The sequence below is a fragment of the Salvelinus fontinalis genome, chromosome 35, assembly GCF_029448725.1.
Source record: "Salvelinus fontinalis isolate EN_2023a chromosome 35, ASM2944872v1, whole genome shotgun sequence".
Classification (NCBI taxonomy): Eukaryota; Metazoa; Chordata; class Actinopteri; order Salmoniformes; family Salmonidae; genus Salvelinus; species Salvelinus fontinalis.
In genome coordinates, this window is record NC_074699.1 from 35,655,437 (window position 1) to 35,672,922 (window position 17,486).

The window sequence follows — 17,486 nt, forward strand, 5'->3', positions numbered from 1 at the left end:
AGGGCCTCTTCAGCCTCATACTGCTGTTATCACAGCTCAAAGGGCCTCTCTTCAGCCTCATACTACTGTTATCACAGCTCAAAGGGCCTCTCTTCAGCCCCATACTGCTGTTATCACAGCTCAAAGGGCCTCCAGCCTCATACTGCTGTTATCACAGCTCAAAGGGCCTCTCTTCAGCCCCATACGGCTGTTATCACAGCTCAAAGGGCCTCTCTTTAGCCCCGTACTGCTGTTATCACAGCTCAAAGGGCCTCTTCAGCCCCATACTGCTGTTATCACAGCTCAAAGGGCCTCTTCAGCCCCATACTGCTGTTATCACAGCTCAAAGGGCCTCCAGCCTCATACTGCTGTTATCACAGCTCAAAGGGCCTCTTCAGCCCCATACTGCTGTTATCACAGCTCAAAGGGCCTCTCTTCAGCCCCATACTGCTGTTATCACAGCTCAAAGGGCCTCTCTTTAGCCCCATACTGCTGTTATCACAGCTCAAAGGGCCTCTCTTCAGCCCCATACTGCTGTTATCACAGCTCAAAGGGCCTCTCTTCAGCCCCATACTGCTGTTATCACAGCTCAAAGGGCCTCTCTTCAGCCTCATACTGCTGTTATCACAGCTCAAAGGGCCTCTTCAGCCCCATACTGCTGTTATCACAGCTCAAAGGGCCTCTCTTCAGCCCCATACTGCTGTTATCACAGCTCAAAGGGCCTCTTCAGCCCCATACTGCTGTTATCACAGCTCAAAGGGCCTCTTCAGCCCCATACTGCTGTTATCACAGCTCAAAGGGCCTCTCTTCAGCCCCATACTGCTGTTATCACAGCTAAAAGGTTCTCTCTTCAGCCTCATACTGCTGTTATCACAGCTAAAAGGGCCTCTTCAGCCTCATACTGCTGTTATCACAGCTCAAAGGGCCTCTCTTCAGCCCCATACTGCTGTTATCACAGCTCAAAGGGCCTCTCTTCAGCCCCATACTGCTGTTATCACAGCTCAAAGGGCCTCTCTTCAGCCCCATACTGCTGTTATCACAGCTCAAAGGGCCTCTCTTCAGCCCCATACTGCTGTTATCACAGCTCAAAGGGCCTCTTCAGCCCCATACTGCTGTTATCACAGCTCAAAGGGCCTCTCTTCAGCCTCATACTGCTGTTATCACAGCTCAAAGGGCCTCTCTTCAGCCCCATACTGCTGTTATCACAGCTCAAAGGGCCTCCAGCCTCATACTGCTGTTATCAAAGCTCAAAGGGCCTCTTCAGCCCCATACGGATGTTATCACAGCTCAAAGGGCCTCTCTTCAGCCCCATACTGCTGTTATCACAGCTCAAAGGGCCTCTCTTCAGCCCCATACTGCTGTTATCACAGCTCAAAGGGCCTCTCTTCAGCCCCATACTGCTGTTATCACAGCTCAAAGGGCCTCTCTTCAGCCTCATACTGCTGTTATCACAGCTCAAAGGGCCTCTTCAGCCCCATACTGCTGTTATCACAGCTCAAAGGGCCTCTCTTCAGCCCCATACTGCTGTTATCACAGCTCAAAGGGCCTCTTCAGCCCCATACTGCTGTTATCACAGCTCAAAGGGCCTCTCTTCAGCCCCATACTGCTGTTATCACAGCTCAAAGGGCCTCTCTTCAGCCCCATACTGCTGTTATCACAGCTCAAAGGGCCTCTTCAGCCCCATACTGCTGTTATCACAGCTCAAAGGGCCTCTCTTCAGCCTCATACTGCTGTTATCACAGCTCAAAGGGCCTCTCTTCAGCCTCATACTGCTGTTATCACAGCTAAAAGGGCCTCTCTTCAGCCTCATACTGCTGTTATCACAGCTCAAAGGGCCTCTCTTCAGCCTCATACTGCTGTTATCACAGCTCAAAGGGCCTCCAGCTCCATACTGCTGTTATCACAGCTCAAAGGGCCTCTCTACAGCCCCATACTGCTGTTATCACAGCTAAAAGGGCCTCTTCAGCCTCATACTGCTGTTATCACAGCTCAAAGGGCCTCTCTTCAGCCCCATACTGCTGTTATCACAGCTCAAAGGGCCTCTCTTCAGCCCCATACTGCTGTTATCACAGCTCAAAGGGCCTCTCTTCAGCCCCATACTGCTGTTATCACAGCTCAAAGGGCCTCTCTTCAGCCCCATACTGCTGTTATCACAGCTCAAAGGGCCTCTCTACAGCCCATACTGCTGTTATCACAGCTCAAAGGGCCTCTCTTCAGCCTCATACTGCTGTTATCACAGCTCAAAGGGCCTCTCTTCAGCCCCATACTGCTGTTATCACAGCTCAAAGGGCCTCTCTTCAGCCCCATACTGCTGTTATCACAGCTCAAAGGGCCTCTTCAGCCTCATACTGCTGTTATCACAGCTCAAAGGGCCTCTTCAGCCTCATACTGCTGTTATCACAGCTCAAAGGGCCTCTCTTCAGCCCCATACTGCTGTTATCACAGCTCAAAGGGCCTCTCTTCAGCCTCATACTGCTGTTATCACAGCTCAAAGGGCCTCTCTTCAGCCCCATACTGCTGTTATCACAGCTCAAAGGGCCTCTCTTCAGCCCCATACTGCTGTTATCACAGCTCAAAGGTTCTCTCTTCAGCCTCATACTGCTGTTATCACAGCTCAAAGGGCCTCTTCAGCCTCATACTGCTGTTATCACAGCTCAAAGGGCCTCTTCAGCCCCGTACTGCTGTTATCACAGCTCAAAGGGCCTCTCTTCAGCCTCATACTGCTGTTATCACAGCTCAAAGGGCCTCTCTTCAGCCCCATACTGCTGTTATCACAGCTCAAAGGGCCTCTTCAGCCCCATACTGCTGTTGACTCATCCATTCCTCTCCAAGCATCATCCATTCTTATTGAATCATCCCTTCATGGTCAAGCATCATTCCTATTAAATCATCCCTTCCTCTCCAAGCATCATTCCTATTGAATCATCCCTTCCTCTCCACGCATCATTCCTATTGAATCATCCCTTCCTCTCCACGCATCATTCCTATTGAATCATCCCTTCCTCTCCACGCATCATTCCTATTGAATCATCCCTTCCTCTCCAAGCATCATTCCTATTGAATCATCCCTTCCTCTCCAAGCATCATTCCTATTGAATCATCCCTTCCTCTCCAAGCATCATTCCTATTGAATCATCCCTTCCTCTCCAAGCATCATTCCTATTGAATCATCCCTTCCTCTCCAAGCATCATTCCTATTGAATCATCCCTTCCTCTCCAAGCATCATTCCTATTGAATCATCCCTTCCTCTCCACGCATCATTCCTATTGAATCATCCCTTCCTCTCCACGCATCATTCCTATTGAATCATCCCTTCCTCTCCAAGCATCATTCCTATTGAATCATCCCTTCCTCTCCAAGCATCATTCCTATTGAATCATCCCTTCCTCTCCAAGCATCATTCCTATTGAATCATCCCTTCCTCTCCAAGCATCATTCCTATTGAATCATCCCTTCCTCTCCAAGCATCATTCCTATTGAATCATCCCTTCCTCGCCAAGCATCATTCCTATTGAATCATCCCTTCCTCGCCACGCATCATTCCTATTGAATCATCCCTTCCTCGCCAAGCATCATTCCTATTGAATCATCCCTTCCTGGCCAAGCATCATTCATATTGAATCATCCCTTCATGGTCAAGCATCATTCCTATTGAATCATCCCTTCCTCTCCAAGCATCATTCCTTTTGAATCATCCCTTCCTCGCCAAGCATCATTCTTATTGAATCATCCCTTCCTGGCCAAGCATCATTCCTATTGAATCATCCCTTCCTGGCCAAACATCATTCATATTGAATCATCCCTTCATGGTCAAGCATCATTCCTATTGAATCATCCCTTCCTCTCCAAGCATCATTCGTATTGAATCATCCCTTCCTGGCCAAGCATCATTCTTATTGAATCATCCCTTCCTGTCCAAGCATCATTCGTATTGAATCATCCCTTCCTGGCCAAGAATCATTCGTATTGAATCATCCCTTCATGGTCAAGCATCATTCTTATTGAATCATCCCTTCCTGGCCAATCATCCATTTCTCTTCAGCTGCTGGAGATAAATACAGTACCAGTTGAACACAGTACTGGTTGGACACACCTACTCAATACAGGATTTTTCTTTATTTTTACTATTTTCTACATTATAGAATAATAGTGACGACATCAAAACTATGAAATAACACATATGGAATCATGTAGTAACCAAAGAAGTGTTAAACAAATCAAAATATATTTTTTTATCAGTGTGCAAATCTGTCGTCAAGGCAAAGGGTGGCTACTTTGAAGAAGGTAAAATATATTTTGAGATTTTGAAGCCCTAACTAATGGAGGTTCTCATTTATAACTGCCAGCTCAATAACACTAGGACGCCTTCACTAAAAACCAGTCGTGGGTAAAGTTGTGGAGGTGTGTGTGTGTGTGTGTGTGTGTGTGTGTGTGTGTGTGTGTGTGTGTGTGTGCTCTCTCATCTTCAGTAAAGACTGAGTGAAAAGCGTCTTGATCATGGAGTCTAATACCTGTGTTTCTCTCTTTCCAGGAAACGGAGATTGCTGTTGACTGCAACCATGTAAGTGCTCCTCTCCTTCCTCGCCCCCTCTCCTTCCTCGCCCCCTCTCCTTCCTCGCCCCCTCTCCTTCCTCGCCCCCTCTCCTTCCTCGCCCCCTCTCCTTCCTCGCCCCCTCTCCTTCCTCGCCCCCTCTCCTTCCTCGCCCCCTCTCCTTCCTCGCCCCCTCTCCTTCCTCGCCCCCTCTCCTTCCTCGCCCCCTCTCCTTCCTCGCCCCCTCTCCTTCCTCGCCCCCTCTCCTTCCTCGCCCCCTCTCCTTCCTCGCCCCCTCTCCTTCCTCGCCCCCTCTCCTTCCTCGCCCCCTCTCTTTCCTCGCCCCCTCTCCTTCCTCGCCCCCTCTCCTTCCTCGCCCCCTCTCCTTCCTCGCCCCCGCTCTTTCCTCGCCCCCTCTCCTTCCTCGCCCCCTCTCTTTCCTCGCCCCCTCTCCTTCCTCGCCCCCTCTCCTTCCTCGCCCCCTCTCCTTCCTCGCCCCCTCTCCCCTCATCTTGACACAGTGTTCCCCATCGACGCTTTGAAGTCTGTCACAGCTTTGCCAAGTCACACGTACAGGATGAGCAGAGCTGAGGTCTGTTATGGAACCTCTCCTCTCCTCCAACCCAGGTTAGACTGGCAGAGCTGAGGTCTGTTATGGAACCTCTCCTCCAACCCAGGTTAGACTGGCAGAGCTGAGGTCTGTTATGGAACCTCTCCTCCAACCCAGGTTAGACTGGCAGAGCTGAGATCTGTTATGGAACCTCTCCTCCAACCCAGGTTAGACTGGCAGAGCTGAGGTCTGTTATGGAACCTCTCCTCCAACCCAGGTTAGACTGGCAGAGCTGAGGTCTGTTATGGAACCTCTCCTCCAACCCAGGTTAGACTGGCAGAGCTGAGATCTGTTATGGAACCTCTCCTCTCCTCCAACCCAGGTTAGACTGGCAGAGCTGAGGTCTGTTATGTAACCTCTCCTCCAACCCAGGTTAGACTGGCAGAGCTGAAGTCTGTTATGGAACCTCTCCTCCAACCCAGGTTAGACTGGCAGAGCTGAGATCTGTTATGGAACCTCTCCTCCAACCCAGGTTAGACTGGCAGAGCTGAGATCTGTTATGGAACCTCTCCTCTAACCCAGGTTAGACTGGCAGAGCTGAGGTCTGTTATGGAACCTCTCCTCCAACCCAGGTTAGACTGGCAGAGCTGAGATCTGTTATGGAACCTCTCCTCCAACCCAGGTTAGACTGGCAGAGCTGAGATCTGTTATGGAACCTCTCCTCTCCTCCAACCCAGGTTAGACTGGCAGAGCTGAGGTCTGTAATGGAACCTCTCCTCTCCTCCAACCCAGGTTAGACTGGCAGAGCTGAGATCTGTTATGGAACCTCTCCTCCAACCCAGGTTAGACTGGCAGAGCTGAGGTCTGTTATGGAACCTCTCCTCTCCTCCAACCCAGGTTAGACTGGCAGAGCTGAGATCTGTTATGGAACCTCTCCTCCAACCCAGGTTAGACTGGCAGAGCTGAGGTCTGTTATGGAACCTCTCCTCCAACTCAGGTTAGACTGGCAGAGCTGAGGTCTGTTATGGAACCTCTCCTCTCCTCCAACCCAGGTTAGACTGGCAGAGCTGAGGTCTGTTATGGAACCTCTCCTCTCCTCCAACCCAGGTTAGACTGGCAGAGCTGAGATCTGTTATGGAACCTCTCCTCCAACCCAGGTTAGACTGGCAGCGCTGAGGTCTGTTATGGAACCTCTCCTCTCCTCCAACCCAGGTTAGACTGGCAGAGCTGAGGTCTGTTATGAAACCTCTCCTCCAACCCAGGTTAGACTGGCAGAGCTGAGGTCTGTTATGGAACCTCTCCTCCAACCCAGGTTAGACTGGCAGAGCTGAGGTCTGTTATGGAACCTCTCCTCCAACCCAGGTTAGACTGGCAGAGCTGAGGTCTGTTATGGAACCTCTCCTCTCCTCCAACCCAGGTTAGACTGGCAGAGCTGAGGTCTGTTATGGAACCTCTCCTCTCCTCCAACCCAGGTTAGACTGGCAGAGCTGAGGTCTGTTATGGAACCTCTCCTCCAACCCAGGTTAGACTGGCAGAGCTGAGATCTGTTATGGAACCTCTCCTCCAACCCAGGTTAGACTGGCAGAGCTGAGGTCTGTTATGGAACCTCTCCTCCAACCCAGGTTAGACTGGCAGAGCTGAGGTCTGTTATGGAACCTCTCCTCTCCTCCAACCCAGGTTAGACTGGCAGAGCTGAGATCTGTTATGGAACCTCTCCTCTCCTCCAACCCAGGTTAGACTGGCAGAGCTGAGATCTGTTATGGAACCTCTCCTCTCCTCCAACCCAGGTTAGACTGGCAGAGCTGAGATCTGTTATGGAACCTCTCCTCCATCCCAGGTTAGACTGGCAGAGCTGAGGTCTGTTATGGAACCTCTCCTCCAACCCAGGTTAGACTGGCAGAGATGAGGTCTGTTATGGAGCCTCTCCTCTCCTCCAACCCAGGTTAGACTGGCAGAGCTGAGATCTGTTATGGAACCTCTCCTCCAACCCAGGTTAGACTGGCAGAGCTGAGATCTGTTATGGAACCTCTCCTCTCCTCCAACCCAAGTTAGACTGGCAGAGCTGAGATCTGTTATGGAACCTCTCCTCCAACCCAGGTTAGACTGGCAGAGCTGAGATCTGTTATGGAACCTCTCCTCCAACCCAGGTTAGACTGGCAGAGCTGAGATCTGTTATGGAACCTCTCCTCTCCTCCAACCCAGGTTAGACTGGCAGAGCTGAGATCTGTTATGGAACCTCTCCTCTCCGCCAACCCAGGTTAGACTGGCAGAGCTGAGGTCTGTTATGGAACCTCTCCTCCAACCCAGGTTAGACTGGCAGAGCTGAGGTCTGTTATGGAACCTCTCCTCTAACCCAGGTTAGACTGGCAGCGCTGAGGTCTGTTATGGAACCTCTCCTCTCCTCCAACCCAGGTTAGACTGGCAGCGCTGAGGTCTGTTATGGAACCTCTCCTCTCCTCCAACCCAGGTTAGACTGGCAGAGCTGAGGTCTGTTATGGAACCTCTCCTCCAACCCAGGTTAGACTGGCAGAGCTGAGGTCTGTTATGGAACCTCTCCTCCAACCCAGGTTAGACTGGCAGAGCTGAGGTCTGTTATGGAACCTCTCCTCCAACCCAGGTTAGACTGGCAGAGCTGAGATCTGTTATCGAACCTCTCCTCTCCTCCAACCCAGGTTAGACTGGCAGAGCTGAGGTCTGTTATGGAACCTCTCCTCCAACCCAGGTTAGACTGGCAGAGCTGAGATCTGTTATGGAACCTCTCCTCCAACCCAGGTTAGACTGGCAGAGCTGAGGTCTGTTATGGAACCTCTCCTCCAACCCAGGTTAGACTGGCAGAGCTGAGGTCTGTTATGGAACCTCTCCTCTCCTCCAACCCAGGTTAGACTGGCAGAGCTGAGGTCTGTTATGAAACCTCTCCTCTCCTCCAACCCAGGTTAGACTGGCAGAGCTGAGGTCTGTTATGGAACCTCTCCTCCAACCCAGGTTAGACTGGCAGAGCTGAGGTCTGTTATGGAACCTCTCCTCCAACCCAGGTTAGACTGGCAGAGCTGAGGTCTGTTATGGAACCTCTCCTCCAACCCAGGTTAGACTGGCAGAGCTGAGGTCTGTTATGGAACCTCTCCTCCAACCCAGGTTAGACTGGCAGAGCTGAGGTCTGTTATGGAACCTCTCCTCTCCTCCAACCCAGGTTAGACTGGCAGAGCTGAGGTCTGTTATGGAACCTCTCCTCCAACCCAGGTTAGACTGGCAGAGCTGAGGTCTGTTATGAAACCTCTCCTCTCCTCCAACCCAGGTTAGACTGGCAGAGCTGAGGTCTGTTATGAAACCTCTCCTCCAACCCAGGTTAGACTGGCAGAGCTGAGGTCTGTTATGGAACCTCTCCTCTCCTCCAACCCAGGTTAGACTGGCAGAGCTGAGGTCTGTTATGGAACCTCTCCTCCAACCCAGGTTAGACTGGCAGAGCTGAGGTCTGTTATGGAACCTCTCCTCCAACCCAGGTTAGACTGGCAGAGCTGAGATCTGTTATGGAACCTCTCCTCTCCTCCAACCCAGGTTAGACTGGCAGAGCTGAGATCTGTTATGGAACCTCTCCTCCAACCCAGGTTAGACTGGCAGAGCTGAGGTCTGTTATGGAACCTCTCCTCTAACCCAGGTTAGACTGGCAGAGCTGAGGTCTGTTATGGAACCTCTCCTCCAACCCAGGTTAGACTGGCAGAGCTGAGGTCTGTTATGGAACCTCTCCTCCAACCCAGGTTAGACTGGCAGAGCTGAGGTCTGTTATGGAACCTCTCCTCCAACCCAGGTTAGACTGGCAGAGCTGAGATCTGTTATGGAACCTCTCCTCCAACCCAGGTTAGACTGGCAGAGCTGAGGTCTGTTATGGAACCTCTCCTCTCCTCCAACCCAGGTTAGACTGGCAGAGCTGAGGTCTGTTATGGAACCTCTCCTCTCCTCCAACCCAGGTTAGACTGGCAGAGCTGAGATCTGTTATGGAACCTCTCCTCCAACCCAGGTTAGACTGGCAGAGCTGAGGTCTGTTATGGAACCTCTCCTCTAACCCAGGTTAGACTGGCAGAGCTGAGGTCTGTTATGGAACCTCTCCTCCAACCCAGGTTAGACTGGCAGAGCTGAGGTCTGTTATGGAACCTCTCCTCCAACCCAGGTTAGACTGGCAGAGCTGAGGTCTGTTATGAAACCTCTCCTCTCCTCCAACCCAGGTTAGACTGGCAGAGCTGAGGTCTGTTATGGAACCTCTCCTCCAACCCAGGTTAGACTGGCAGAGCTGAGGTCTGTTATGAAACCTCTCCTCTCCTCCAACCCAGGTTAGACTGGCAGAGCTGAGGTCTGTTATGGAACCTCTCCTCCAACCCAGGTTAGACTGGCAGAGCTGAGGTCTGTTATGAAACCTCTCCTCCAACTCAGGTTAGACTGGCAGAGCTGAGGTCTGTTATGGAACCTCTCCTCCAACCCAGGTTAGACTGGCAGAGCTGAGGTCTGTTATGGAGCCTCTCCTCTCCTCCAACCCAGGTTAGACTGGCAGAAATGAGGTCTGTTATGGAACCTCTCCTCCAACCCAGGTTAGACTGGCAGAGCTGAGATCTGTTATGGAACCTCTCCTCCATCCCAGGTTAGACTGGCAGAGCTGAGGTCTGTTATGAAACCTCTCCTCTCCTCCAACCCAGGTTAGACTGGCAGAGCTGAGGTCTGTTATGGAACCTCTCCTCCAACCCAGGTTAGACTGGCAGAGCTGAGGTCTGTTATGGAACCTCTCCTCCAACCCAGGTTAGACTGGCAGAGCTGAGGTCTGTTATGGAACCTCTCCTCCAACCCAGGTTAGACTGGCAGAGCTGAGGTCTGTTATGGACCCTCTCCTCCAACCCAGGTTAGACTGGCAGAGCTGAGATCTGTTATGGAACCTCTCCTCTCCTCCAACCCAGGTTAGACTGGCAGAGCTGAGATCTGTTATGGAACCTCTCCTCTCCTCCAACCCAGGTTAGACTGGCAGAGCTGAGATCTGTCATGGAACCTCTCCTCCAACCCAGGTTAGACTGGCAGAGCTGAGATCTGTTATGGAACCTCTCCTCTCCTCCAACCCAGGTTAGACTGGCAGAGCTGAGATCTGTTATGGAACCTCTCCTCCAACCCAGGTTAGACTGGCAGAGCTGAGATCTGTTATGGAACCTCTCCTCTCCTCCAACCCAGGTTAGACTGGCAGAGCTGAGGTCTGTTATGGAACCTCTCCTCCAACCCAGGTTAGACTGGCAGAGCTGAGGTCTGTTATGGAACCTCTCCTCTCCTCCAACCCAGGTTAGACTGGCAGAGCTGAGGTCTGTTATGGAACCTCTCCTCTCCTCCAACCCAGGTTAGACTGGCAGAGCTGAGGTCTGTCATGGAACCTCTCCTCCAACCCAGGTTAGACTGGCAGAGCTGAGGTCTGTTATGGAACCTCTCCTCTCCTCCAACCCAGGTTAGACTGGCAGAGCTGAGATCTGTTATGGAACCTCTCCTCCAACCCAGGTTAGACTGGCAGAGCTGAGGTCTGTTATGGAACCTCTCCTCTCCTCCATCCCAGGTTAGACTGGCAGAGCTGAGGTCTGTTATGGAACCTCTCCTCCAACCCAGGTTAGACTGGCAGAGCTGAGATCTGTTATTGAACCTCTCCTCTCCTCCAACCCAGGTTAGACTGGCAGAGCTGAGGTCTGTTATGGAACCTCTCCTCTCCTCCAACCCAGGTTAGACTGGCAGAGCTGAGGTCTGTTATGGAACCTCTCCTCCAACCCAGGTTAGACTGGCAGAGCTGAGGTCTGTTATGGAACCTCTCCTCCAACCCAGGTTAGACTGGCAGAGCTGAGATCTGTTATGGAACCTCTCCTCTCCTCCAACCCAGGTTAGACTGGCAGAGCTGAGGTCTGTTATGTAACCTCTCCTCCAACCCAGGTTAGACTGGCAGAGCTGAAGTCTGTTATGGAACCTCTCCTCCAACCCAGGTTAGACTGGCAGAGCTGAGATCTGTTATGGAACCTCTCCTCCAACCCAGGTTAGACTGGCAGAGCTGAGATCTGTTATGGAACCTCTCCTCTAACCCAGGTTAGACTGGCAGAGCTGAGGTCTGTTATGGAACCTCTCCTCCAACCCAGGTTAGACTGGCAGAGCTGAGATCTGTTATGGAACCTCTCCTCCAACCCAGGTTAGACTGGCAGAGCTGAGATCTGTTATGGAACCTCTCCTCTCCTCCAACCCAGGTTAGACTGGCAGAGCTGAGGTCTGTAATGGAACCTCTCCTCTCCTCCAACCCAGGTTAGACTGGCAGAGCTGAGATCTGTTATGGAACCTCTCCTCCAACCCAGGTTAGACTGGCAGAGCTGAGGTCTGTTATGGAACCTCTCCTCTCCTCCAACCCAGGTTAGACTGGCAGAGCTGAGATCTGTTATGGAACCTCTCCTCCAACCCAGGTTAGACTGGCAGAGCTGAGGTCTGTTATGGAACCTCTCCTCCAACTCAGGTTAGACTGGCAGAGCTGAGGTCTGTTATGGAACCTCTCCTCTCCTCCAACCCAGGTTAGACTGGCAGAGCTGAGGTCTGTTATGGAACCTCTCCTCTCCTCCAACCCAGGTTAGACTGGCAGAGCTGAGATCTGTTATGGAACCTCTCCTCCAACCCAGGTTAGACTGGCAGCGCTGAGGTCTGTTATGGAACCTCTCCTCTCCTCCAACCCAGGTTAGACTGGCAGAGCTGAGGTCTGTTATGAAACCTCTCCTCCAACCCAGGTTAGACTGGCAGAGCTGAGGTCTGTTATGGAACCTCTCCTCCAACCCAGGTTAGACTGGCAGAGCTGAGGTCTGTTATGGAACCTCTCCTCCAACCCAGGTTAGACTGGCAGAGCTGAGGTCTGTTATGGAACCTCTCCTCTCCTCCAACCCAGGTTAGACTGGCAGAGCTGAGGTCTGTTATGGAACCTCTCCTCTCCTCCAACCCAGGTTAGACTGGCAGAGCTGAGGTCTGTTATGGAACCTCTCCTCCAACCCAGGTTAGACTGGCAGAGCTGAGATCTGTTATGGAACCTCTCCTCCAACCCAGGTTAGACTGGCAGAGCTGAGGTCTGTTATGGAACCTCTCCTCCAACCCAGGTTAGACTGGCAGAGCTGAGGTCTGTTATGGAACCTCTCCTCTCCTCCAACCCAGGTTAGACTGGCAGAGCTGAGATCTGTTATGGAACCTCTCCTCTCCTCCAACCCAGGTTAGACTGGCAGAGCTGAGATCTGTTATGGAACCTCTCCTCTCCTCCAACCCAGGTTAGACTGGCAGAGCTGAGATCTGTTATGGAACCTCTCCTCCATCCCAGGTTAGACTGGCAGAGCTGAGGTCTGTTATGGAACCTCTCCTCCAACCCAGGTTAGACTGGCAGAGATGAGGTCTGTTATGGAGCCTCTCCTCTCCTCCAACCCAGGTTAGACTGGCAGAGCTGAGATCTGTTATGGAACCTCTCCTCCAACCCAGGTTAGACTGGCAGAGCTGAGATCTGTTATGGAACCTCTCCTCTCCTCCAACCCAAGTTAGACTGGCAGAGCTGAGATCTGTTATGGAACCTCTCCTCCAACCCAGGTTAGACTGGCAGAGCTGAGATCTGTTATGGAACCTCTCCTCCAACCCAGGTTAGACTGGCAGAGCTGAGATCTGTTATGGAACCTCTCCTCTCCTCCAACCCAGGTTAGACTGGCAGAGCTGAGATCTGTTATGGAACCTCTCCTCTCCGCCAACCCAGGTTAGACTGGCAGAGCTGAGGTCTGTTATGGAACCTCTCCTCCAACCCAGGTTAGACTGGCAGAGCTGAGGTCTGTTATGGAACCTCTCCTCTAACCCAGGTTAGACTGGCAGCGCTGAGGTCTGTTATGGAACCTCTCCTCTCCTCCAACCCAGGTTAGACTGGCAGCGCTGAGGTCTGTTATGGAACCTCTCCTCTCCTCCAACCCAGGTTAGACTGGCAGAGCTGAGGTCTGTTATGGAACCTCTCCTCCAACCCAGGTTAGACTGGCAGAGCTGAGGTCTGTTATGGAACCTCTCCTCCAACCCAGGTTAGACTGGCAGAGCTGAGGTCTGTTATGGAACCTCTCCTCCAACCCAGGTTAGACTGGCAGAGCTGAGATCTGTTATCGAACCTCTCCTCTCCTCCAACCCAGGTTAGACTGGCAGAGCTGAGGTCTGTTATGGAACCTCTCCTCCAACCCAGGTTAGACTGGCAGAGCTGAGATCTGTTATGGAACCTCTCCTCCAACCCAGGTTAGACTGGCAGAGCTGAGGTCTGTTATGGAACCTCTCCTCCAACCCAGGTTAGACTGGCAGAGCTGAGGTCTGTTATGGAACCTCTCCTCTCCTCCAACCCAGGTTAGACTGGCAGAGCTGAGGTCTGTTATGAAACCTCTCCTCTCCTCCAACCCAGGTTAGACTGGCAGAGCTGAGGTCTGTTATGGAACCTCTCCTCCAACCCAGGTTAGACTGGCAGAGCTGAGGTCTGTTATGGAACCTCTCCTCCAACCCAGGTTAGACTGGCAGAGCTGAGGTCTGTTATGGAACCTCTCCTCCAACCCAGGTTAGACTGGCAGAGCTGAGGTCTGTTATGGAACCTCTCCTCCAACCCAGGTTAGACTGGCAGAGCTGAGGTCTGTTATGGAACCTCTCCTCTCCTCCAACCCAGGTTAGACTGGCAGAGCTGAGGTCTGTTATGGAACCTCTCCTCCAACCCAGGTTAGACTGGCAGAGCTGAGGTCTGTTATGAAACCTCTCCTCTCCTCCAACCCAGGTTAGACTGGCAGAGCTGAGGTCTGTTATGAAACCTCTCCTCCAACCCAGGTTAGACTGGCAGAGCTGAGGTCTGTTATGGAACCTCTCCTCTCCTCCAACCCAGGTTAGACTGGCAGAGCTGAGGTCTGTTATGGAACCTCTCCTCCAACCCAGGTTAGACTGGCAGAGCTGAGGTCTGTTATGGAACCTCTCCTCCAACCCAGGTTAGACTGGCAGAGCTGAGATCTGTTATGGAACCTCTCCTCTCCTCCAACCCAGGTTAGACTGGCAGAGCTGAGATCTGTTATGGAACCTCTCCTCCAACCCAGGTTAGACTGGCAGAGCTGAGGTCTGTTATGGAACCTCTCCTCTAACCCAGGTTAGACTGGCAGAGCTGAGGTCTGTTATGGAACCTCTCCTCCAACCCAGGTTAGACTGGCAGAGCTGAGGTCTGTTATGGAACCTCTCTTCCAACCCAGGTTAGACTGGCAGAGCTGAGGTCTGTTATGGAACCTCTCCTCCAACCCAGGTTAGACTGGCAGAGCTGAGATCTGTTATGGAACCTCTCCTCCAACCCAGGTTAGACTGGCAGAGCTGAGGTCTGTTATGGAACCTCTCCTCTCCTCCAACCCAGGTTAGACTGGCAGAGCTGAGGTCTGTTATGGAACCTCTCCTCTCCTCCAACCCAGGTTAGACTGGCAGAGCTGAGATCTGTTATGGAACCTCTCCTCCAACCCAGGTTAGACTGGCAGAGCTGAGGTCTGTTATGGAACCTCTCCTCTAACCCAGGTTAGACTGGCAGAGCTGAGGTCTGTTATGGAACCTCTCCTCCAACCCAGGTTAGACTGGCAGAGCTGAGGTCTGTTATGGAACCTCTCCTCCAACCCAGGTTAGACTGGCAGAGCTGAGGTCTGTTATGAAACCTCTCCTCTCCTCCAACCCAGGTTAGACTGGCAGAGCTGAGGTCTGTTATGGAACCTCTCCTCCAACCCAGGTTAGACTGGCAGAGCTGAGGTCTGTTATGAAACCTCTCCTCTCCTCCAACCCAGGTTAGACTGGCAGAGCTGAGGTCTGTTATGGAACCTCTCCTCCAACCCAGGTTAGACTGGCAGAGCTGAGGTCTGTTATGAAACCTCTCCTCCAACTCAGGTTAGACTGGCAGAGCTGAGGTCTGTTATGGAACCTCTCCTCCAACCCAGGTTAGACTGGCAGAGCTGAGGTCTGTTATGGAGCCTCTCCTCTCCTCCAACCCAGGTTAGACTGGCAGAAATGAGGTCTGTTATGGAACCTCTCCTCCAACCCAGGTTAGACTGGCAGAGCTGAGATCTGTTATGGAACCTCTCCTCCATCCCAGGTTAGACTGGCAGAGCTGAGGTCTGTTATGAAACCTCTCCTCTCCTCCAACCCAGGTTAGACTGGCAGAGCTGAGGTCTGTTATGGAACCTCTCCTCCAACCCAGGTTAGACTGGCAGAGCTGAGGTCTGTTATGGAACCTCTCCTCCAACCCAGGTTAGACTGGCAGAGCTGAGGTCTGTTATGGAACCTCTCCTCCAACCCAGGTTAGACTGGCAGAGCTGAGGTCTGTTATGGACCCTCTCCTCCAACCCAGGTTAGACTGGCAGAGCTGAGATCTGTTATGGAACCTCTCCTCTCCTCCAACCCAGGTTAGACTGGCAGAGCTGAGATCTGTTATGGAACCTCTCCTCTCCTCCAACCCAGGTTAGACTGGCAGAGCTGAGATCTGTCATGGAACCTCTCCTCCAACCCAGGTTAGACTGGCAGAGCTGAGATCTGTTATGGAACCTCTCCTCTCCTCCAACCCAGGTTAGACTGGCAGAGCTGAGATCTGTTATGGAACCTCTCCTCCAACCCAGGTTAGACTGGCAGAGCTGAGATCTGTTATGGAACCTCTCCTCTCCTCCAACCCAGGTTAGACTGGCAGAGCTGAGGTCTGTTATGGAACCTCTCCTCCAACCCAGGTTAGACTGGCAGAGCTGAGGTCTGTTATGGAACCTCTCCTCTCCTCCAACCCAGGTTAGACTGGCAGAGCTGAGGTCTGTTATGGAACCTCTCCTCTCCTCCAACCCAGGTTAGACTGGCAGAGCTGAGGTCTGTCATGGAACCTCTCCTCCAACCCAGGTTAGACTGGCAGAGCTGAGGTCTGTTATGGAACCTCTCCTCTCCTCCAACCCAGGTTAGACTGGCAGAGCTGAGATCTGTTATGGAACCTCTCCTCCAACCCAGGTTAGACTGGCAGAGCTGAGGTCTGTTATGGAACCTCTCCTCTCCTCCATCCCAGGTTAGACTGGCAGAGCTGAGGTCTGTTATGGAACCTCTCCTCCAACCCAGGTTAGACTGGCAGAGCTGAGATCTGTTATTGAACCTCTCCTCTCCTCCAACCCAGGTTAGACTGGCAGAGCTGAGGTCTGTTATGGAACCTCTCCTCTCCTCCAACCCAGGTTAGACTGGCAGAGCTGAGGTCTGTTATGGAACCTCTCCTCCAACCCAGGTTAGACTGGCAGAGCTGAGGTCTGTTATGGAACCTCTCCTCCAACCCAGGTTAGACTGGCAGAGCTGAGGTCTGTTATGGAACCTCTCCTCTCCTCCAACCCAGGTTAGACTGGCAGAGCTGAGATCTGTTATGGAACCTCTCCTCTCCTCCAACCCAGGTTAGACTGGCAGAGCTGAGGTCTGTTATGGAACCTCTCCTCCAACCCAGGTTAGACTGGCAGAGCTGAGGTCTGTTATGGAACCTCTCCTCTCCTCCAACCCAGGTTAGACTGGCAGAGCTGAGGTCTGTTATGGAACCTCTCCTCCAACCCAGGTTAGACTGGCAGAGCTGAGATCTGTTATGGAACCTCTCCTCCAACCCAGGTTAGACTGGCAGCGCTGAGGTCTGTTATGGAACCTCTCCTCCAACCCAGGTTAGACTGGCAGAGCTGAGATCTGTTATGGAACCTCTCCTCTCCTCCAACCCAGGTTAGACTGGCAGAGCTGAGGTCTGTTATGGAACCTCTCCTCTCCTCCAACCCAGGTTAGACTGGCAGAGCTGAGATCTGTTATGGAACCTCTCCTCCAACCCAGGTTAGACTGGCAGCGCTGAGGTCTGTTATGGAACCTCTCCTCTCCTCCAACCCAGGTTAGACTGGCAGAGCTGAGGTCTGTTATGAAACCTCTCCTCCAACCCAGGTTAGACTGGCAGAGCTGAGGTCTGTTATGGAACCTCTCCTCCAACCCAGGTTAGACTGGCAGAGCTGAGGTCTGTTATGGAACCTCTCCTCCAACCCAGGTTAGACTGGCAGAGCTGAGGTCTGTTATGGAACCTCTCCTCTCCTCCAACCCAGGTTAGACTGGCAGAGCTGAGGTCTGTTATGGAACCTCTCCTCTCCTCCAACCCAGGTTAGACTGGCAGAGCTGAGGTCTGTTATGGAACCTCTCCTCTCCTCCAACCCAGGTTAGACTGGCAGAGCTGAGGTCTGTTATGGAACCTCTCCTCCAACCCAGGTTAGACTGGCAGAGCTGAGATCTGTTATGGAACCTCTCCTCCAACCCAGGTTAGACTGGCAGAGCTGAGGTCTGTTATGGAACCTCTCCTCTCCTCCAACCCAGGTTAGACTGGCAGAGCTGAGGTCTGTTATGGAACCTCT

At 52.4% G+C, this 17,486-nt stretch overlaps 1 protein-coding gene across 2 annotated transcripts in view; it reads left to right on the plus strand.

Annotated features, from left to right (window-relative positions):
- The window catches only part of LOC129834787 (Golgi apparatus protein 1-like), a 202,136-nt gene that overhangs the window by 24,976 nt on the left and 159,674 nt on the right, over positions 1 to 17,486 (plus strand). For both annotated transcript variants that reach the window (XM_055900062.1, XM_055900061.1), the window contains exon 2: positions 4,512 to 4,541. In XM_055900062.1, the coding sequence (XP_055756037.1) occupies positions 4,512 to 4,541 (30 nt within the window). The remainder of the gene's footprint in view (positions 1 to 4,511; positions 4,542 to 17,486) is intronic.